The sequence below is a fragment of the Neodiprion fabricii genome, chromosome 6 (genome assembly GCF_021155785.1).
Source record: "Neodiprion fabricii isolate iyNeoFabr1 chromosome 6, iyNeoFabr1.1, whole genome shotgun sequence".
NCBI classification, from domain to species: Eukaryota; Metazoa; Arthropoda; class Insecta; order Hymenoptera; family Diprionidae; genus Neodiprion; species Neodiprion fabricii.
In genome coordinates this window covers 7,007,159-7,030,167 of record NC_060244.1, presented here as the reverse complement: position 1 = coordinate 7,030,167, position 23,009 = coordinate 7,007,159, and the positions used below count along the sequence as shown (strand labels likewise).

General features: G+C 44.5%; 1 protein-coding gene across 3 annotated transcripts in view; it reads left to right on the top strand.

The window, feature by feature from the left end:
• The window catches only part of LOC124184549 (transcription factor Sox-5), a 139,336-nt gene that overhangs the window by 81,024 nt on the left and 35,303 nt on the right, over window positions 1-23,009 (top strand). For 2 of the 3 annotated variants that reach the window (XM_046574365.1, XM_046574364.1), the window contains exons 1-2: window positions 2,033-2,988; window positions 20,102-20,890. In XM_046574365.1, the coding sequence (XP_046430321.1) occupies window positions 2,972-2,988; window positions 20,102-20,890 (806 nt within the window). In that variant the 5' untranslated portion in view covers window positions 2,033-2,971. Of the gene's footprint in view, window positions 1-2,032; window positions 2,989-20,101; window positions 20,891-23,009 lie in introns of those variants that run through there. The other variant, XM_046574366.1, reaches the window with a different exon arrangement.

The following is a 23,009-nucleotide window of genomic DNA, read 5'->3' as shown; positions in this document are numbered from 1 at the left end:
ACTAACCGGCGGCGATAACACGGTTCACCTGCAAAAATTATTAACTCGAGAGCCATGTAATATGTTCCTCCCGGGACGATCGGGCAGCACCTGCCTGTATTACAAGAAGATAGACAACGAATTCGATAAATAATCTTCTAAGCGCGATTCTGAAATTAATTAGTCGTGGGCTAATTAACGAATGGTAAGAATGTTTAGCGTTGTCAAAGATCTTAAATAAATTTACGCGTTTTTCTCTCATCAGTTTATCCGTATGTATGTATAACAGCCTGCAGTGAACTAACTGGACCCATGCCGGATCATCGTCATATAATAATCTGCACGCATTTACACCTACACATTACATGTTGCATGAATAATTTTTTACTCGTATATACGCAGGCTTATCATATCTGTTTTACTACAGTGTTACGTTATCTTTGTTATCACGATTATGCGATATAGTAATAATATATAACCGCAACGATAATCATTATTATTATTTCAATTCCGCAGTCGCTGCTCGTCCGCACATATTCATATACATATATGTATATAATCTGCATTATACGCACGGGATAAAACAACATCCGCACACGCGAACACACGTCGTGGGTATAACACAGGGATGGGGGGGGGGGGGGGGGTAAGAAGGGCGCCGCTCGCGCGGTGTTTCAACGACAAAGAGACCATCCGCCGACGCCGCGAGTGGAGGCAGGGATGGTTAAGGGGCGAGGGGGCGTAGGAGGAGGAGTGGTGGAACGGTTTGCGGAGGACATGAAAGGGATGCGCAGCGGCGCCATTCTTGTCTGAGCCCCGCGTCCTCCCCCGCGAAAGCAAGGACTCTACGGGGGAGGAGGGTGCTCGCCCCGGCGAACGAGCATCACCATCCACATCCCCCTTTCCATCTAACCCGCGAGGAAAGCCAGGCGAACCGAACCGCGTTCACGGGGCTACCGTTGCTGATGTGTTGGTATAGTTACAGGTATATTACGTGCATAAGAAGAAGCCGCGCAAGGTGAGAGAGGGTGTGAGAGAGAGAGAGGCGAGAGCCACGGGGGGGAGGGAGGAGAAGGGTTGACGGGTATAACATAGGTAGGTGGCTAGGTAGGTATGCGGGATATCGAAGGAGCGAGAGCCGCGAGTCGGCGAGGCTATAACCGGGGGCGGAGGCGAGACCGGTAAGCGACCTCAACCCCTTTGTCGGCACATGCGCGCAAGTCTGGAGAACCGTCGCCGCCGACGTCGGCAAGGGTGGGCCGCGGCAACAATGAGCATTGTGATTTGCGCGCAGCTCCGATTGGCCGGACGCCCGACCCGCGCCGAACCGGCTCTCTTTCTCTCTCTCCCTCTCTCTCTCTCCCTCCCTCCCTCCCTCCTATCCTTCCCTCTATCTCTCTCTTTCTCTCTGGCGCCGCGGCGCCTGCAGGGGGATGATTCCCTCCCCTCGCCCCCGTCGCCCGTGACAATGAACCGTGCCGCCCCCGACCGGACCGGGACCGACGTAAGAGAAAAAGACAGCCTGCACAGCACCTGCACACTCGTTTGGATGGGTAATCAGCCACCGAAACGGAACGAAACGAAACGAAACTAAACGAAAGGGAGCCCGGCATCGTTCGCCTGCAGCTCGCACACCCGACCGCAACTCGGTGCAAGACGCTACTATCGGCGTCGCGACGCGGGGCACGATTCTATCTGCTGTTTCATACACGCGTTACGTAGGTGTGCCGCGGTATCGCGTATGCGGAGAAAAAAGCGGCGATGCTCGTGTGCGTTCTCGTACGTACGACGCGTATATACGCGTCTCTCTGCTCGATCCCAGAGCGAACCGGAGAAAGAGGGAGAGCCGGAGAGATCCGAGGGGGAGGGAGGCAGAGAACAGAGCGAGAGTGCGGCGTGGGTGTCGGTGATCGGGGGCGGGGCTTCGCGGGCTAAAGGGGTGTGGTCCTAGCGACGGCAAGCGGAGGGCCTCGGGTGGGGCGCCGCGGCGCGCAGCGTCGCGGAGAACCGAGGGTTTGACGGTGGCCGCCGCCGCCAAGCTTCTCGCGGCTTCAGTCAGTCAGCCGACGCTCTGACGTCGCGATTGTTCCCATTGTAGCGTCGCAGGCAGACGGCGACGACGTCCTTCGTTACGCATATCGGTTTCGCCGTCCTCCCCCCTCCCCCCACCCACCCACTCACCCCTCCGTCAAACCCCCTCCCCCCGCCCTCCCGTCCCTCCCGGCGCCCCTCGACGCCAACCGGATACACTGCACCCTGCAGACTCGGTAGTGACTTCCGCCGCGGCAACTGGTTCGGAGGACCTCTGGAACCGCCGCGTGTCGCGTGGTAACGAGAGAAAATAATTAAAAAAAAAAACAAAAGAAACAAAACGAAACAAGAATAAAGCAAAGAAAAAAAAAACCAACATTCCCAGTTGATCGTACGATACAGTGTTATACCCATATTGAAACATCAACACGCGATCACGTCACTAAGGGGATTCCCCTCCCCGAACGGGGGGCGGGTCGTTAATCTATAAGTGTGATAAATATCGGGATAATTACATTGTACAGGAGGTAAATAAACCTGTGATTAAGTGTGTTAAAACACCCCGGTTACAGTTGCCTTGTATGGATTTTTAAATAAGGGGGGTGAAGGGGAAAATACCGGATCGTATACGGATCGAGAGATTTTTAAGCATGTATCGATAATCGTGCGGGCAACGTAAATTCCAAGTTTACCATTGTACGTACGGAGAAAGAGGAACAGAGGGAGTGAGGAAGAGAGAGGTTGACACGCGACCCAGTGAACCGTACCTACGCACCTGTATTATCAGGCAGATACACGCAGGTGTTTTACGTTATCGCCGACCAGTGAAAGAAATTAATATACAGAAACAGTGAGACCTGCAGTGTGCGGTGCAGGTGAGAGAGTGCCCGCGGCTTTACTACCCTGATCCTCCTCCTCGAGCGGTCCTGCGCCAACCCCAAAAAGCGGCGTGCAGCATGATATGAACACGATCGGCAGGTAAGTGCACTTTCACCCTTCGGGAGGGAGGGAGTCCCTCCATCACCCCATTTCGCACCCTCGGGACGAACGTGTTTCGCGATAAAAGTTTCACATTCTCACCGGTCGCCCCGTCAGTCGGACCAGAGAAATTTGCGAGATTATAGAACGCGGCTATTGTGTGCCGATTTATTTGGCAGCAGACCGGAAAAGTGACGCAAGTCTGGAAACGGGATCCTCTTCGGTGACGCGATTCGAGAGTGTAGGTATATTAAAATTCGGTACGACACCTATATCCGCCGATGATCGGGTTCGGGTGCCAATTTTTGCGGTTTTTAATATGCCGCTGGCGCCAGACGCGGAGACAATCGGCTGTTAATTTTGCTCTACAACGCGTGTAAGCTGCGATCGTGCGTCGTGACGAACGGACCAATTTCCTCCTCCGCGTCTTCCTCCTCTCTCTTTCTCATCTCTCCTTCTCTCCTTCTCTCTTTCTCTCTTTCTCTGGAGGCCATGTGCTCTGGGCATCGGAGATCGTGGAGGAGGTAGGGGAGGATGAGGAGGAAGAGGAAGAGGGAGGATGGGGGGGGGAGCGAAAATGGGGACCTCCGTGCCTCCTCGCCGCGGCGTTCTCTGTGACCCAGTGACCCCATGCCGAAGCCGCTAATCGTAAGCGCGCGATTCATCTCCGCGGTTAATTCACGACCGTCGAACTCGTCGACGCCTTGTAAAACTGCTGCTGGTGTTTCACCCTCGAGACAACTTCCGGATATCGGCGTCGATTTCCTCCCGTATCTCCTCCTCCTCCTCCTCCTCCTTATTCTCCTTCTCCAGAACTTTTTCTCCTTCAGCTTCTTTCGAGCCAGACAGCGGTAGCCTGGTTCTTCTTCTTCTTCTACTTCTTCTTTCTTTCTTTCTTTCTTCGTTAGCTAGCTAACTCGCTCGCTCGCTCGTTGAAAGGGAAATGCTGTTGTTTTAAAATAGGCCCTGCAATCGTAAAAAAGAATAATGACTCCTGTGTAGACTTTTGTAACTCAACCGACGGGGTATTTACAGTTCGTGTTTCAAACAATCCAAACCGAGATCCCACGACGTTGGGGGAAAAACCGTATAAAACTTTAAACGACGAGTCACGTTTCTTCGGCTTGAACCTTCTTCCTATTCCTCTCCTCCTTCTCCTCCGCCCATATCCCCAGACATTATAAATTAAAAGAACGTCAATTCGACAGATCCGTCTCTTTACACACACGCACGATGTAGGTACACAAATAATGGGGTTGCATGCGTGTATGTGCCTGTGTATACGCGCATAAACCACCGTCGTTTTACTTCAAACAGCTTTTCACGCCAGCGCTGTCATGTCCCCCGCGATTCCCAATTATCGTCAATTTTCAGCCTGTCGTTTATATTCTTCTTAATACATTAACTCTGCACCTCGCTCATCGTCGCGAGGATAAATTTGAAATAAAATAAAAGAGCGGCGAAAAAAAAAGAAAAGAAAAACAGACCAAATTAATATTCTCGAATGAGGATCAACTCTCTCGCTGTGTGATAATAATTGGGGCGAATAAAACCCCGTCGACGAACTGCACACATGACCGCGACGAGTACAAACGACGTCTCGTTTGACCACTCGACCGTAGGCCAGAAGAGCTTTTGCTGCCGCTGCTGCTGCAGCTGTTAATTCAATTATTCCTGAGCTTCGTGCCGGATTTGACATTGTGCGTATTATTACGGGCACATTGTCAGCTAATCCTCGACGAGATCGGATCTATGACATCCGAGCGAGCTGCTCATCTTCATTCTCGGACGACTTGAAGGCTCGCTCGGAGTGGCGGTGGGTTTTGAAAAAAGCCCGTCGTCGTCGATCCTTCATTTTCCCAATGCGATTCCGAGAATTCCAGCATTTTTCTACGAACTCTCAATGTCTTACGATTAAATTATGGCTACCGATGACCCGCATTTCTATCTCTTTTCTAGACGACGTTAGCGGCGCATCCTTTATACGTTGCGTAAATTTTTCGATAAATAATATAATTTCATAACCTCTGAGCGGTCCGGAAAATTCGATAAATGTGTAAAGAAGACTTTCCGGTATTTCAAACCCGCGCAATTGCAACAAATCTATTTAACATGCAGGCCGCGTCCTGCAAATCACCGAATATACTATCTTGCTGCAGGTGCCAACGCGTGCGGCTGTTCCGGAAGCGGAGAGTTAAAAAAAAAGCACGACAAAAAAAATGATGATGAAAAGACGGAAAAAATGGAGAAAATAAAAATGAAACTAAACGCGGGCAGGCTTTTTGCAGATTTATTGTTACAAAGAATATTTTAAAAATAAAGAAGACTAATAGATAAGAAAACCGCTAAGGCTTTTTCTTATACAACTCTCTAGCTGCTGCAGCAGAGAGGGTTTTGTTTTTTGAAGAAATTCTATTACACAAACTTCGATCAATCCAGCTTGCACGCTGCTCTAGGCGTCGAGGAAAGAAACATCGGCAAACATAAGATTTTGTTTCGTTTCTTTTTAAAAAATTTTTTTCACCTTCACTCCCTCCAAATACGCATCAGACCCGATGAAGAGCCACTTTTCCACGCTGAAGAGTAAAAGATATATATTTATTATTGGTAGGTCTCGTCAGGAATCTAAAGTCAGGGGGTAAAAAAAAAAAAAAAAAAAATGAAAGAAAAAGCGTGAAAAATGAGAGAAGAGAAAAAAAAAGGGTCAGAGAGGATGGGGAGGGAAAAGAAATCATCTCGCGGGCAAGGCGGTTTGAAAATTGCGGTTTGTTTGTTTGTTTTATCATCAAGGGAACGGCGTGGAAACATTACTTCGACTTATATACTTTTCACTCGATTTATGTATCTATGCGCCGTGGTACGCATGTACGTATCTATACGGTCCGTGGTATATCCGAGCTAGGAGGATAGACAATTTTTCGCTCGACTTACCGAGAAGAGGTTAATAATAATCAAAGAAGAAGTCAACCGGTAAATATTATACGGTGTTCCGCGTATACGAAACGTCGCCCGCTTCTCCGTTCCTTCCATGCAGTATACGTACACACGTGTATACATGTAGGTATTATACACAAACTTTTCATAAAGTCTCGAAAATTCAACTCTGTGTCAGAGATGGTCTTCTTCATCTTCTTCTTCTTCTTCTTCTTCTTTTTTTTTATATCCTCAAACGCGAATCTCGGAATTGACTGCAAGGGCACAGTAAATATTAGAGTCACCAGCCCGCCTAATGTGTCCCGGTATTTTTAGCCTATTTTTAAGCTCATACCATCATCAAACGAAGTAGGCTTAAAACGGTGTCACACGCCTCTGCGACTCGTTCTCGCTTCTCTGATACCGTGGCTTTATTCTCTTCATATTCTTTTCTTCCTTTCAAACTACATCTTCCCCTCCTTCCCTCCACAACCAATATTTCCGTCCTAATCCTTCCTCGTCTTCTTCTTCTTCCTCGCTACTGCAGCGACCGTGCGACAATAATTTAAAAAAAATGGTCAAGGTGATATTCAGGTTCGATCACTCGTCCACAATTACAGATTTAAATTTCTAAGAGTTGTACTTTTATACCGTTGGAACAAACCGAAATCGTCGTGTGTAACGAAAGAGTGATTAATACGAATGAGATTACAAGCGCGCGCGAACATTCGAAGCGTTTCGCATTTCCGCAGGATCCGTTCATTCGCATTCCCCTTCTCGAACCCCTCCGAAGGCCGTAATTCATCTTCCGTTACAACCTGCAAAGAGAACTAATCCTCCGGCTTATTTCCGATGATCGGCGAGTGATTATCCGGGGCTCTTCTCTTCTACCACCTATATTGACCGATTACTCGGTGATCCTTCACCCTCAGACACCCCCTTGTGTACGAGTCCTCGTCTGAGTGTTCCGCAGATGTCGGGGTGAGGAGGCCGGTTGCAGAATACCCGAATTGAGCATGGGAATTGAAATTTAAAGATGCAGATGTGAGATAATTACCGACGACATTGGCGTTTGGGTTAGACACATTTAAACGGATGAAAATTGTACGCTCAAAGGGGATCGCAAAAATTACTAACTTTTTTTTTTAGTGTTCAAATATATAATTGAGAGTACTTGAGACGAGAGCTCAAGATTTGTCGTGCGTGAAATTCGTTTGAATTCGTCCGATTTCTTAGAATGAAAAATTCTAAGAATACTGTTAGAAAAGAAGATACAAATAACAGCGAAAGCTTGCCTATGTGACACATAATTTTTCTAGACTGATGAATAATCGTGAGAATTGTTAAAATACGGATATCATTTTCAATGCAAAACGAACATATTTCATAGCTAATTTTTGCATATCGAGTGCAACTTGATTCTTCAACCACATTTCGATCTTTAAGTCTTTCTTCCTCGTATAATTGTACACAAATTTACGTCGCACGCGTGTTCTACACAACTTGTGTCAAACACGATCTACCAGTGAGTGCAGTTTCGATTGTTTCTACGAGCTCAAGAGTAATACAATTTTGGTATCGTAGTCACGAGTACGATAAAAAATAAATCCCGAACTCTTCCCGTCAACTTGAGGGAAGATCCCAGAGTGTTCGGTGCAGTGGTTTTCCAAGATGCATCAGGCACGAAGCATTCGCCTCCAGAGTATGACGAATGTGAGAAAGTTGGTCGATGTCAAGGGAGGCCTGCATAGCTGGCGCTCTGATTTCTTTGTTTCGTCGACGTTCCCCGGCCTAGTCGAGAGAGACGAAGGCGGTGGTTACAATACACGCAAGATATTACAACGCAGGCGGGTGTCTACGTACAAGTAACGAAAAGACCCGTCGACGACGTCGCGTTTCGTGTGTAGTTTCACCGAAAGCGTATAGCTATAAGGCAGATGTGGGTGACGCGGAGCGGAGAGAAGAGGAAAGAGAAGAGGTGAGGAGCGGAGAGGAGGAGAGGAGAGGAGAGGAGAGGAGGGGGCCGGGAAACCTCTAACGCGTTCCAGATGCTGAGAGCTTTGTTCCCAGACTATACGCTAAGCGCGCAGCCTCCGTGCGTGGACCAAGTCTCGTCTCGAAATGCACGCGTATCGCCCTCCGCGTGCCTCAAGCTCTTCTCTAGTACGGTAGAAACGCGGCGCGTGCACGTGCAGCCGCAGCCGCAGCCGCAGCCGCAACGCGGATAGGTTAAAACCTCGGCTAGCAGAGACGATGAAGACGAGGACGGTGGATTCGAAGAGGAACCCGGCCAACTCGACCAACATCTAGCGCAACTTGACACTGAACACATGGCCCCACTTTGGCTGAGCCTAACCCAACCTGCCGCCTCTTTCCTCCCTCTCCCCCTCGCCCCTCTCTCCTCTCGGCCAGCAGGCCTCTCTCCTCGTGGTCCACGGGACGACGATCTGATCCGTACAATTCTAGGACAGGCTAAGCTTTGTCCTTCGCGGATGCAGCGATTGTCGTGAAACTGTCCGGACCGATAGCGTCTGCCGCTGCTGCTGCTGCTGGTGATGGTACAGAATTCGGCAGTCGACACCAGCCGGATCGACTCTTCTCGGAGAGAGAAAATCAAGAGAGCAGCGAAATTCTCTTCGGGCCTACTTTCTAAGCTTTCTTTTTTATTCGTATACCCTGTGCGACGAGTACGCTATTATTCCGTCCTACCGATTTTCGAGAGGAAACAGATTCATTTATTTATTTCTCCGCCGATGCGGTAAGGAGATATTGCTGAGAGAGAGAGAGAGAGAGAGAGAGAGAGGCAGGGGGGAAAGGTAAGGGGGAATGAGGAGGAATAGATTTCGACTGAGTCAACCGGAATTCGTTGGTTATATACCCACGGCGTTTCGATATAATGCGAATGAATTCGGAGGATTTTTCGTTAGTCACGCACTTCCAGCGATATTACAGACTCCGATTAATGAACCTTTCGATTATATCGCGTTTCTGCGATCCCAGATCTCGGAAGGAATTTCTACCAGTGTATATATGTGTATAAAGATATTCTGACGAGGGGAAATTTACTCGCGTCTACGGTGGATATTCGACCTTGAACTTTGCACACGTTTCCATCCTTGTCTTGGACGATCGTGCGGAATGGATATTTGAATACGTTGATGTGGGAAATTTGAGGATATTCATTTTTTAATCGGGTATACGGATGAGTATGTAATATTACTATACCTGCGAGTGTGTGTAACGTGTTGGCAAAGCTACGGCGGCAGATGAGAAACTATTAATGGGTTCAGGAAGATACCAGGTATCTAAATATAAACGACCGCAGCCCAAGCTGTATTAATACACACGTATATTATTATTTATAGAATGATAAAAGGGAAACTAAACGACGAAGATTGAAAAACAATGATTGTAACGATGAATAAAATATGTAGGTACCTACCGCGCGTACGAGAACTCAGCTAATTGATCGATTTGCGAAAAATAATAAAAACGGGCCAAGTTTGCGTGAGGGAATTGTGGTTTTTTTATTAATCCTTTATTTTTCTCCGTTATACAGATTGAGACGGAGATGAAGTCGGAAGTTCTTGTCACATTATTTACGTCTATTCAGCGTCGGCCCGAAGCCGTCACATCGTTAGGAACGATTGTTGAAACGGTATGGGTATTAAGAATAGGAGAAAAAAACAGAGATGAAAATATAGCTATTCGATGCGGATGAAGAACAAAAACGTTGTGCAAGAGGAATATCAGCTGCGGGCGGATTTTAGAAGAATCGCCGCCGGCTCGCCTTAGTCTCTTCTCTCAAAGCAGCTGTCATTCGCTCGCTTGCGGGGTTATTTTTATTCATTGCGGAAGAATCTTCATTTTATTATTAGTTGCGTATAACCCGCCTTATACCTACGGCATGGCGGAGCATCGCATTGTGTTTGTTATACCTCTGATCTATCGCTTTATCCCAAAAAATATATAACCGCAAGAAACGGTCCGCAACAACAAGCTTTTCTAGATAATTTCCGTATCCACTTTGCCAGCATCGAAACTTCGTGCCAGAATTTTTGTCAAATTTATATTTCTCAATCGTGTTTACATGCCCATACATTAATGTATTTACATGAAAATAGATTGCAAAACAATAGGAGGAGAATCCACGGAGACGTGCGATTGCGCAAAGGTTAAAGGAAGATAATCAATTTTACCGGTCAAATTTATACAGTTCTATACCTACTTATTTCGTACATCGCGCGAATGGATTACAAAATACGCGAGATACAGCTAACGTATGCTTTATATACACACGTATGTATATTTGTACATGCACAAACGTCTTACGGCTATACTGTTATAGGTGGGTGTTGCATACGACGTTGTTGCTCATTGTGAGTGTCGAACGAACGACACTGGTGCAAATTATTCGTGGTTGCCAATTTTTCATCCGTTTACCGGGATCATAAATAATAAAACAAATACTGGAAAATGTAGACGGCTCGGTAGTCATATATATATATATATATATACATACATACATACATATATATATATACGTATACTGCACCGTTTCGCCCGTCGTCTACTCTTCAATTATGAAATTCGACCGGGAGCTTTCTCGGTCTGCTTTTCAGCCCCTTTTTCTTCCTCTACTTCTCACTCTAACGTACATCTTTTTATTATTATACTCGTTTTCACCCACAACGATTCAGCTACTACGTGTAAATTCCTTTCATCGAATAAATATTTCTCCTCTCTTACTCTCTTTGGGAGTTAATAAATCTTTTCGGTACAACGGGATTGAAACTAGGCGCAGGGGCAATCAAAGTCACCCGAGAAGCTATCCATCAGCTTCTACTTAGCGACGAGGTGTAGAAAAGACGTAGGTTATCCGAACACGTGGTTGTTGCTTTTCATGCGTGTTCGTACGTACGTGCATGCACCGGGTAATAAGGTACATGCATAGAACAAAGGTGGCTGCTCAATTTTACCGTGTTTGTTTGTCTTTTTTTTCCTTGATTATCCAACCCCCCATCCTTTTTTTTTTTTTCTCAACTTCCGCAGAAGAAGCTTAGTCCCTGTACTTGTATACGTTCAACCGCTGACTTTAATTAGCCGTGAAAAAACCACAACCCCTCCTAAACTCCGAGATGCGAGGGAATATATAGTTTCGGAAAGTTTCCCCAATCCGAAACCCAAGAAGCCGCTGCTGGCTGTAGGAGGAGCAGAGAAACTCGACTTTATGCTGTTAAGAGACGCGAGGAGTAGAAATTTGAAACCGACCGTTGGAGGTTGGAGGAACTGGAGCATTTTCCGTTTGTTACCGGCTACATCGGATCTGATTCGAAAGGCAATATATCTCGAAAGAAATGCCGGTTCTTTTTTGGGATTTTTTTTTTCTTTCTTCCTTTTTTTGCTCTACTCTCTGTTGAAATTCTTTGTTTTTAAGGGGGCCATCAATTAGTCAACGGATACCGTTACCAAACCGTAGCAAATTAGTGACGCCGGAAGTTCATTCATCTCGAGATAACAACGCGGGTTTTATAGCCCCTTGGCTGCCCGGCGATCGGTCTTCGGACGCCGGAATTATACCTCTAACTCTCTAGAAAAATCCCGAATGATCGTCATCTTCCGTATGTATATTATGCATTCCTATCCGCGAACGACGACTCCGCGTGTCGCTGCTTCGTTCGTATTCGGAGGCGAGGAGAGATATAGAATAGCCACGGTGTTACAAAACGACTTTTTCAACTTTTAATATAATACAGTGTGTCGTTGTAGAATCAAGGGACTCTTTTTACGCATGATTTTACTCAACATTGCATCACGCTTTCGTACCTGACAACTCCCCCGGAAAAGTGCATCGTGTAATTACAAATGATTATGGAAAAATTAAAAGTTAATTGAAACGTATGGACGATCTTAATATTATGCTGATTTTTGAAAATGATAATTAGTCGTTTATCGAATTGTATATAAAATGAAGGTATCATCTTCAAGTTTGTGAAAAAGTATTTGGCAGTGAGCAAAAATTTAGGGAAAGATTTTGAAGTCGTGATATTTGATAGGCGATGAGTTAAATATTATACTACGGAGCTTCCGATTTGTAGTTGCATCCATCGGACCTTTATTCGATTTATAAGACATACATAGGGTTGTCGAATAGCCGAAGCTTGTACTTAACCACGGCTCTGAGATAATAATAATACATCCGTTCACACTCGAATATGTATGAAAAACTGTAATTGAAACTTCGAGAGAGGGCAATGAAAATTAACATTTCAGGTTAAAACACACAACAGATTTCGTTTATCAAATTATTCATCAATATAATCAGTTTTAATTAGAGCGAAGAGACGGGCCAATGGATGAACCGTGATACTCTCATTGCGAGTTCGGATGGTGAATCCTAGAAGCTGAGAAATCACCCCACAAAATTGCATCGCACATGTAACGTGTGCTATCGAAAAAACCACTGAGTTACGCAAGGAGTCGTCTGAAATTCGGTTAAACGATACAGAAATAACGGAGCAAAGCGTAGATGCGTGTAACAATTCGTAAAACCTCAAGCTTTGAACCCTTTCGCGAATTAACAGTGATTGTAAAAAAAAAAGTCTCAATCTTCTCCCTCAACGTTACGCGAATTCCAATTCGCAAAGACGACGGGTATTATTTCAGAATTCGGAATCAGCCCTGGTTGACGTCATCGTAGTTCGTTGCACGCAGCCGCAGGTTTTGCACGGCGCGGTGCACTTTGCGGGTGTGTGCAGGGTGGCGTTTTCCAGGGTGGATATTCAGCGGCATCATCTCCCGACGACGAGGAGGCTGCAGCAGCTAGGGCGTGGGTGGAGTCCGCGCGCTCATACATAAACAAGAGAGAACGGTCGACGGAACTTGAGCATCAAAAGAAGAGACGCTACGCCGGGACTCCATTATGTAGAACGTATCCCACGCTGCTCTGTCTTCTATAAAGAATACTAACGACGACACCGACCCCACCATCACCCCCGCGAACTTCGTCTCTTGCCGAAGAACGGCCGTCGAGCTTTTTTTTTTTTATCATTTCCAGGGAACCGTATTCCTGCAGATTACACCGGATCGGTATCGACTTTTTGTTTATAAAAATTAACCGATGCGCGGGAGTGACGTGCGAAAAAATTACCTATTCCGTTGTTTTTTTTTACCCTGTTCACGGAGAGCTGAAATGTGATTTATTGCCGTTTATGGTACCGGTCTGATGCGTTTAAGGTACAGTGTTTTTGCAGGCTAACGCTAAATCGACAATCAAGCAGTGATCTTAATTGCAGACGTTGAATATCATTGATTCACGAGGCTTTGCTGATTTGATACCGTTCATAAAACCGTTACTCCGTGATTTTGGAATCGAAACGTACTCATGTTTTCAAATCTTCGTTCCTTCAAAGTTATTGTTAAAATAAGAAAATAGCGACTTTTGTTTCCCCAACGTTTCGTTACGATAACGCTATTGACTTCAATCTCGTGATTTGACAGAATGTAACAATGAACCGATGTAATACCGAAGGTATCTTATAGTCGTGATGTAATACAGTCTGCTGCGAAATAACGTAATCGTTTCAGTAAGGTCAGATCACGCGTTGTTTTTTATTAAAAAAAAAAAAAAAACGAATTGTTTACCGCTTTTTAATTCGTTAAAACGATATTACATATGCAGATATTGAGGAATAATGACTTGATACGTTTGTTACTTAACGAAGTGGATGTTGTTGTTCTTTTACGCGACAATCGATCTGCGATTTGAGGTGCCGCATGTGTATTGCAAGCGTATAATTTTATACATACGTACCCACCGACGATTGATTATTTTATCAACGATCACGCAAGACAATTCGCGCGCGCATTTCGTGACATGTGTACGTAAACAAACGCGTGCAACTTATCTACACAAAAGAAACATTTTCCACTCTGATTATACCGCGTTTGATTTATTAAACGGTGATAACCACAACCCGCCACAAAGTATCCAACTTCAACGTTCAATGTATCGCTTTATATATTACACATGTGTTATATTCTCCCGGATTCTTCGCGGCCTACATATCGTCGAGCACGATTTACTTGTATAATTACGTGTAATATATGACAACTTCTTGCGCTACGGGCACATATAATTGTCACATACGTTTGTGTGCAGTAAAATTTTCCCAACTTTAGTCGACGCGCATTCGTGATTCGATACTTTCCAATTTAATTTCCTACACATCGTGCCTACCTGCGGCTGTGACTGGAATTGGGAGAACAGAACTAGCGCAGCGGAACGCGGAAGGGAAGGTGGGTCGGTTCGTTCGAAAATGGTGTCGGGGCGAAAAGGGTTCGCGAACCGGAAGGGGCTCCTGAAGGGTGAAATCCGGGGCCGGGGTAATCGCCCCCGCGTCATTCGATAACCGCCTTCACCGCGTAAACGGATTACAATGCGCTCGGTTGTCCTTCCGTCGACGTTCAGCCTTCCGCAAACCCACTTTCCGACCACCCCCACCCAGCTATTGCTATTTCTCGAATTAGGCGAACGGCTTCTTTCTCACACCGCACCCGCGTTTATGCGCCCTCCTCGACGGCGGAAGTCGACTCGAGGTTCGACCCTCCGTGCTACTTGAACCCAAACAGATGCCAGTTTCGGGCTTTTCGCCCTCAAGTTAATGCGACCTAGACCACGGGGTGCGTGCTTTTGCCTCTCTTGACGAAAATCATTCGAATCGTAGATGGTTTTACGCCCTCGTTCTTCGCTGTTTCTTTTCATCGGCCGTTATCTACTCGTCATTTTGTTACTGAGCTGTTGTATGAGATTGTTTTTTTTTTTTTTCTCTTTTTTGCCTCGAATTGTATATATATCTATGTATATACGATTGCATCGACCGCGTAACAGATTCTCGTGTCATACAATTCTCTGCCAGATATGTTCGTCCCTGATAATGGCAATTCGTTTTCAAAATTTTCAGGCAGTTCGTTTTTGCCGCGAGATTAAGAAGCTACTATTGCCTGCAGTTAATCCGGATACTTGAAGAAATAAAATAATGAACCGTCTTCCTAAGATCTACGCGACTATTTGATTAATTCGTTAAGAAACGATGATAGAAACTGACAGTGAAACAAGAATTATAGATATACATATAAGGCTTTGATGTCATCGACTTCCGTTCATCGTACGATCGGTACGAAAAAATGTAAATTCTTTGAGAATGGCGTTGCGCATGCGCAAAACATTTCGAGTGATTTTGTAATCGAACCCGTCGGCCTGTAACACCGACCCCGCGTAACCGTTGTAATACGAAAGTTTGTGCAAAATGATGCAGCCGACCGAAGTATAAGTACATACAAGTTCAATTGTCCGAATCGTACATGCACATTCTACATAATAATTTATGTTGAGATTTTTTTTCCGGAATAAACAGCTTATCGCGGACCTTGAACGAGAAAGATTTTTCACAATCTCTTGAATTGCCGCTGATCGTTATTGTACGTATAAGTCTTCGCTGTTGTTTTTAATGCGATTATTAGCCTGTGCGCGGAATTTATGAATGTACGACATACTGGACCGTGTAATAAATAAGTAACACACGCACGCCGAAGGAAAAGGTCCGTCTGCTATGATCACAATGGAGTAAAGAGAGACGGACGAGGACGGTGAACTTTTTCATTTCTCGTTGCATCTCCATTCCTACGGCATTACTTGTACTATCGCTAACGTGTACACAAATTATTGCACACAAGCATATTATACAAATTATACGTATATATTATAATACAGCCAAGACCGAGGCTGTTGATAAAGCTCTGCAGAGTCGTGATTTTAAATATAGTCATAACATCGCTTTCAATGATACCGCATTATCGCTGCTTGATTATACGTATACCTAATATAATATAATGTAATATAATAATATAACGCGATGTATCGGGTGTATTCGGTACACGTTGTACGTATATCTGAGCGTAACATCACCGCGGGATCGATGTGTTTGACCTTTCACCGATAGCTCGATCGCCGCTTATACGTCTCGATTAAACCCCATTATATTGTCTCCGTTATACAACAACGCGATATGCGTTACAGCGCTTGTTACATACGGTGTACGATAATTTATTATAACATGTATGTATATTTACTGTTAAATATATACATTCGGATCGTTTCCGCTTGCAGATATTTCCCTGCCGTAAGGATGGATCTTCGAGTTTTCCTAATCTCACTCAAAGTCGATATCTCGCACACTCGTTAAATACGAATGCAAAAAGTTTTAGGAAAAACGTCCGACGATTTGTATACAACTGTCAGATCGAAGAAGTAGGCACGACGCTCTGACAGATACTATCGGATCGGATTATGCGTATACGTACAGTGCTTTCGAGCGTTTTACCACAAATATTTTCACTCGCTTCCATCATCGTTTGATTGAAAGTAATTATTTCCTCGACGTCGTCTTAATGATGTTTACCAAAACGTCAATATTGCTTCCGCTATTTACACACGAGATATTTAACGCTAAGTGTCAGTGCTACGGACGGAAAGGGTTCGACGCAAGTCGTATCATTTATTACGTACAACGCGTATGGATTTTGGTATTTAAATGCTTGAGGAAAAATCATAACCTCCGACTGCCGACGTATCGACAAATTTTATCCTTTGCTCGTGTTTTTCTGACGACGGAGAAACGAATAATTTTTCTCCGCGTCGTTTGACCGAAAACGGTATCGCGTTAAAAGCTGAAAAAAGAACCGGTACCTAATTCGTTTCTCAGTTTAATTTTCACATCGTACCCGTATAATATACAGAGAGTGAAACGGTAGCGCGTTTTGACAAACTGCTAAGTCGAACGGGGTATTAATCGAAAGCTGCTGTAACCATCGGAGAGAATGTTTAAAGTATGAGTCGGAGAGAATCGGAGGGTAAAAAGTGCACGCAAAATTGCTGCTGCGGATTCTGTCCCGCTGGTGCAGCAATTAGGCCGAGGGTCTCTCGTGCTAAACGGATCGTCGCGGTGAATCCCATTTAAATAAAATATGGTGGACATTATCCGGCGTAACTTATAGTTGGTCGGGTCTATTAATTACCCCGGAGACTTCGGAACGCCAAAGATTCCCAGCGGGTAGCCAATAGCTGCGGGTCTCCTCCGTCTTCCAGGACCTGTTGTTCCTCTTCTCTCTCTCTCTCTCTCCATCCTTTTGCCTCTCCTCGGTTAATTATTCATTTGTTTATTTCAACTTTTTACCGCACCTCGCTGTTTTCTTTTCTCTTCATTCTCTCACAGGACGCCTTATATATAACCGCGGCTCCCAAAAGACAATCCTAAAGCACATCTTTTGCCGGTCTGCTTATAATCCGGGGGCATCGGAGCTGGCGCTTTGACCCCGCCAAATTCCGTGTGCGCGTATCGAATTTCGCTCAAGTTGGGAATTTCTTTTTTCCTTGGTATTTGAAGAAACGAGACGTTGTGATGTTGGATTGTTTAAACGTCAGCGATAAACGTGATTGTTCTTTGCAACGCTAAAGAATTTTATACGGATTAAAGAATTTGATCGCCGCTTCTACCAAGTTGTTGATAATGTTACCAAATTGACGAAAGTTTTACTGATTTTACAGTGTCAAAAAAATTACGTTATCTATATATCATTATTAGGTGAAGTAACTTGACGAAGTAAATAAAATTCTTAACGATCGAAATAAGTTACGTATTTACTGGACATCGAAGATGTAATAAATGAAAAACTTCATCGCGTCAAGCAGAACCAATTTATATCTTAGAATCAAAGAACAAACATTCAATAAATGTTTCGTCGTCAGGTGCGCGTACAAAACGTTTGAATTATTCCTAAGGTTTGTTTTTTTTTTTTTTTTTTTTTTATCTGTTTAATCTTCTTTATACAGAAATTTGGTAGGCACGATCGAGTATCAATAACGTCGCTTGACGAGTGAAATCGCGTACAGGTACCACAAGGTAACAAGATGAGTTTTCGACGGGCTTACGGAGCCTTCGGTTAATTCTGATTTGAAAAAATAAAATGCGTGACAAAAAAGAAAAAGAAAAGAAAAAAAGCAACGAACAACGCTCGACGGATGGATAAAATCTCGTTGTTAAAAATCGAGGGCACCGATTTTTGTTCGTCGACATGCAACGAACGGAGCTAGGCGACACGCTCCTCATACTTTGCTAACACCCAGCTTCAACGTGATCGTCTCTGTTTCCTAACTCGTCTCCGCATGACGATCAACGTTCCTTGTTACAACGCGTTAACGGGTCCCGCTGACGCGTGCTCGGTCTCTTTCTTTCCTCAATTTTTGAATTTCTTTCTATCTCTCTCCCACCGTTTCTCATTCTGTGACGGGATATTGCGCGCGCTATTATCTCGATTCTAATATTATTATACGAAGAATAATAAAAGTATAACTCGAACAGCGCAGGCTGTGACCCCGGTCTGAACCTCCTCGTCTTGCCCGATATACGAAGATAATGGAATATGTAATACGCTTCTTGACGCGCCACGCCGTGTATAAAGAATGTGAAGCCTCTTGCGACACACGCGATTATCGCATCATTCTTATTCTCATCGGTTTTCGGACCCGCGGTTTCGGCCGACTAAGATAATAAATATCATCGCCCCTTGAGGTGTACGAACCTAACTTCTTTCTCTCATTATTCGCTGTTCCGCTGTTAATTGTCCGTGATCCAAAATACCGAAATTCAAAACCATTATATACATAAATCGTTTTGCTACCGAGTAATATTCCCGATACTATAGCTACTACGCGATCAAGCGATTAAGCTGTCTAATTTGCCAAAGGAAATTATACTGCTGGATAGGCGACGAATATATATCGGAGAGAATATCTCTCTCTCTCTCTCTCTCTCACATCTCGGATGTTTGGCATATCTCGAGATTCTCGCCCTCGATATTATTCCGTCCATAAGGTATAACGCATATAACACGTATCGCGGAATGTCTTTGCAGGGATTTCTCTATATACATAACGTATTGGAATCAATCACCTGCAACGGATGTTGCTTATACTGCACTTCCGGTCAATATCTAGCGACTCGCAATTTGAGGACCCGCGATCTCTCTCTCTCTCTCTCTCTCTCTCTCTCTCTCGTAATTACGAAATCGCCCTTCACTGCACCCTTAGCTAGATGATTCAGGATCGAACCTGCCTTCTCGTGATCGAAGTTCGAGGCGCGCGGAGTGCCGGAATGTACGCAAGGCACAATCTGCGGAGACGTACGTCAAAAATAATTAGCAGCTTCGCTTAGCCAGACGTGGAAATATAGAGGCACGCGAGTATATCTCCATGGCATTATTATTGAAAAACCGGTCCGCAATTTAAAATCACCGATATATGTATGCGTCATGTGCGTCATATGCGGACATTGAAAAATGGTTCGATCGATTGTTATTTCAGTAAAAATCTATTTCTTCTTCCTCGCAAAGTGGAATTTATACAGGAATGGGTTCGTTTATTTGCCTTTAGTTTTTGTTCTTTTTATTTTATTTTTTTTTTCGTTAGACTCATGTTATTGCATCGCCAAAGTTTTCTCACACGGAGATTATACGCGGTCAGGCGTGTGAAAGGGGACCAATTTTCATATTGAAAATATTTCACGAATGTCTTACGTACGAGGAGGTAATCATAGGACGATGAGCTAGTTTCGTTCTCGATTTTCGTTTTTGTAAAATATCCCTAATAAAAAGATGATCAAAATTTTGTGTCGCGAAAACATAAAAAAAAAAAAACGAATCATTCCGACAATTGATCACGTCATTTTCTACCACTATACTCACCCCAATTGAGCAAGGATATTTACTGATTTTACCAAATATATGATAAATTCTCAATGTGCAACAATTGACAAATTTTGTTTCGCGATTGTTAAGATTTAAGTATCATCTCCGGACCCGAAATACATGTGCACGTTTTTAATAAGAAACTGAAAAAAACCGAGCCGGGAGATAAAATCAGAAAAGCTGTTTAGAAGGTAAAATTTTATTAAATTAAAGTGGCTTTTATAAAATACCGGCTCCACGTAATTGTCATCTTATAATTATACCTACTCGTTCCGTATTCGAGGGTTGTTAAAAACGAACAAACAAAAAGAAAGAAAGAAATAAATTAATCCTTGACCACGGCTTGGAATTCGTCAAAAATACCTACGTTTTTCCCCCCGAATGTTTTCTGTCGCAGAGTAAGAATGTCCTCGAAGAGGAAGTCGCCGCCAACGAAGCTATCGGAAGGTGGGGGCGGGACGGGAACTGTGGGTGGTACCGACGAGGAGGAAGAGACGGCGTCGTCGGCGGTCCTCCGGGTTGTCGAGAGCGTAACAACCGAGGAGAACTCGGCCCCTACCGAGGGCGCGATCGAGGATTGTTACAACCACCCCCTGCAGAGGGGCGAGTGCGAGTCGTCGGGCTGTTCGTCGCCGGCAACGCCGAGCGAGCACGATCCCCGGGACTCGCCCTCACCGTCGCCGGCTAATTCGCCACCGGCGGCAAAGCGGCAGAGGATGGTGTTCCTACAGACGAGCGCCGATTCCCTCCAGGGCTACAACCACCTCCACCTCCAGACGAACGCCGCCGCGGCGACGACGGGGGCGGTGGCCGAGCCGGCGAGTTCCTCGGAGTGCGGATCGCCCCCCGCCACCCTGACGGCGGAGACCTACTACGGTCACCACCATCACCACCATCACCATCACCACCACCACGCCAACCCCCATCACAACAACAACAACAACACCGTTACGCAGAACAACAACAATCATCATACAAACAACAACAACAACAACAACAACAACAACAACAACGGCGGGGGCGTGAGCGCAGCGGGGGGGAAACGGTCCATGGACGACGTACTAAAGAGGCTCACGTGCAAGATGAACAGCGGATCGTTATCCCTCCAGGACGACGCCGCGCGACGGACGACACCGCCGCCATCGTCGACGCCCAACACCCTGCACCTTACCCACAACTCCCACAGGTCAGTCAAAGTTAGCAGCATGCTCCTCGAATTATTATTTTATTTATAAATACACACGCGACGGTCAATTTATCCAAATACGCCGACTGTAAGATTGTTGGGCGAAAGGAGTGTTTTTTCTTTTTTCTTTTTTCTTTTTTTTTTGGTTCGGATGAATTCCGGTTTTAACTTGTTAACGCGGATTGTTGTTCCGATCACCTTCTTGTCGGATTTTATAACATATCCCTCGCCGTATTTGACTAATTGACCAAAAATTGTTTTCCGATATACTTCTTCACTTCTCAGGCTGCGGGTAAAATTGTACAGATGGATTGGAAAATATAAGGATCACAGTAGTTAGCGGATTTTCGAAGAAGCGAGAATCTGTAGATCGTTATAGGATTTTTAAAATCTGTGAAAACAGGTTGACACGAAAAGTCCAAGTGTACAATTATCTCGTAAGGAACGAATAAGAATATATACCGAGCTTCTTTTTTTTTGTGTACTCAAAGTTTCTACCGAGCTTTTTGCGTTTCAACTTTTTTACGTTCTCGCACGTAAACCAAACGTTCGCGTTCGTGAAAATTCGACATGGCTGTTTCTCCGATTTCTCATCCTTCTCCATTTTCAATGCATCCACCCTTAACGGAAATCAGTTATCATTATCGACATCGCCTATGTATTTGCGCAGGTCAATCGACAATACAGCGTGTCGCCTCAGTCTGCAGTCATTCTCTCACTTTGTACTATCGCGTCAAGCATCGCAGAGGCATCCCGCCGATGACATTCATTTGCGCGTAGCGTACATACATTTATACCTATATATATATACATACACATATACATATATTTATGCATATTATACGTAATGCCAGCTTGTATACATTTTACATTATTATACGAATACACAGTTATTGCCATGTGCGGTCGAGTTGTCTCCGGGATCGTGCTAATTGCTTCTTATCGTTAATTACTCGATAATTATTGTATTTCGCTCCGCTGATTTCCCGTCGCAATTTCCACAATTATTCAAACACATTCCTCCACTCGTTCGACGTCGCGATCATATGTGTATAAATATTCCCTCGCAGTTATAATACGATAGTCTCGATTATCACGTGCCTCTACTTAAAACCGTATTCTTGCAAGTTGCGTAGGTCGATATTGTAAGTCTACGTTCATTCACAATTTCACAGTTCGATTTATTTCCAGCTTGTAGCTACGTGATATTCCATGCGTTATTATTATACATATATCACCCATAACGAATTGAGTCTCGTTGATTAAAGAATGTTTGTGAAATTATTTTTATGCAACTGGGTTTAATTTCATGCATGCCTGAAAAACGAGATCGAAAACTGGTTCTTTTTTTTTGCACGGAATTTTTCTGCAGTGATTGAGATCTGATGATTATTAGGTATATGTCAAGACCAATAGAAGTCTATACATATTATATAAACAAATTCATTTAGATGTCGATGTTGATTTACTAAAAATGCTGCCGCTTCGCCTGAAACGAAGTGATTAATTTCTGAACCGCGAATTTCCCAATTTGTCGACAGTAAATCGTTCAAAATCAAGTTGACGGTACGTGACGATAGATAAGTTTTCTTGGTCGGCCGTCCGGAGGTTTATCGATCACACGATACGATCGTTCCGAAAAACCGAATAAATTAGAAGGTATTTCCACGGTTTGTAGGTATGATATTATACGTACCGCACTGCGGGAGAGAATTCCTTACGATGTACCTCAAGGCATAAAATAATATACAATATAGGGCTGCATAATGAAAGTGGAGTATTATTACGAGGCATGAAAGTGAGGTAAAAAGGCAGGTGGTCGTATGAAAAGGACAAAAGGCGAATAAACACGAGGCATGGGAGGTAATTACACGCATAAGCTGGGCGGATGAAAGTATAATCATGTACAATATTGTCGTTGTACACTCGAGACAATTATACGGTGCCGGATATAACTTATCGCCCTCGAGTCGTTCGGTATATCGTAACTATAAACGTGCGGGAGAAATTTTGTGTAAGATCTCGGCGCGTCGAGGAGGAGAAGAATCGATGAAAGATAGAGAGAAAAAGGGAATTACCAGAGATAAGGTGGAGGGGAAAAAGAACTGCTTCGACATTG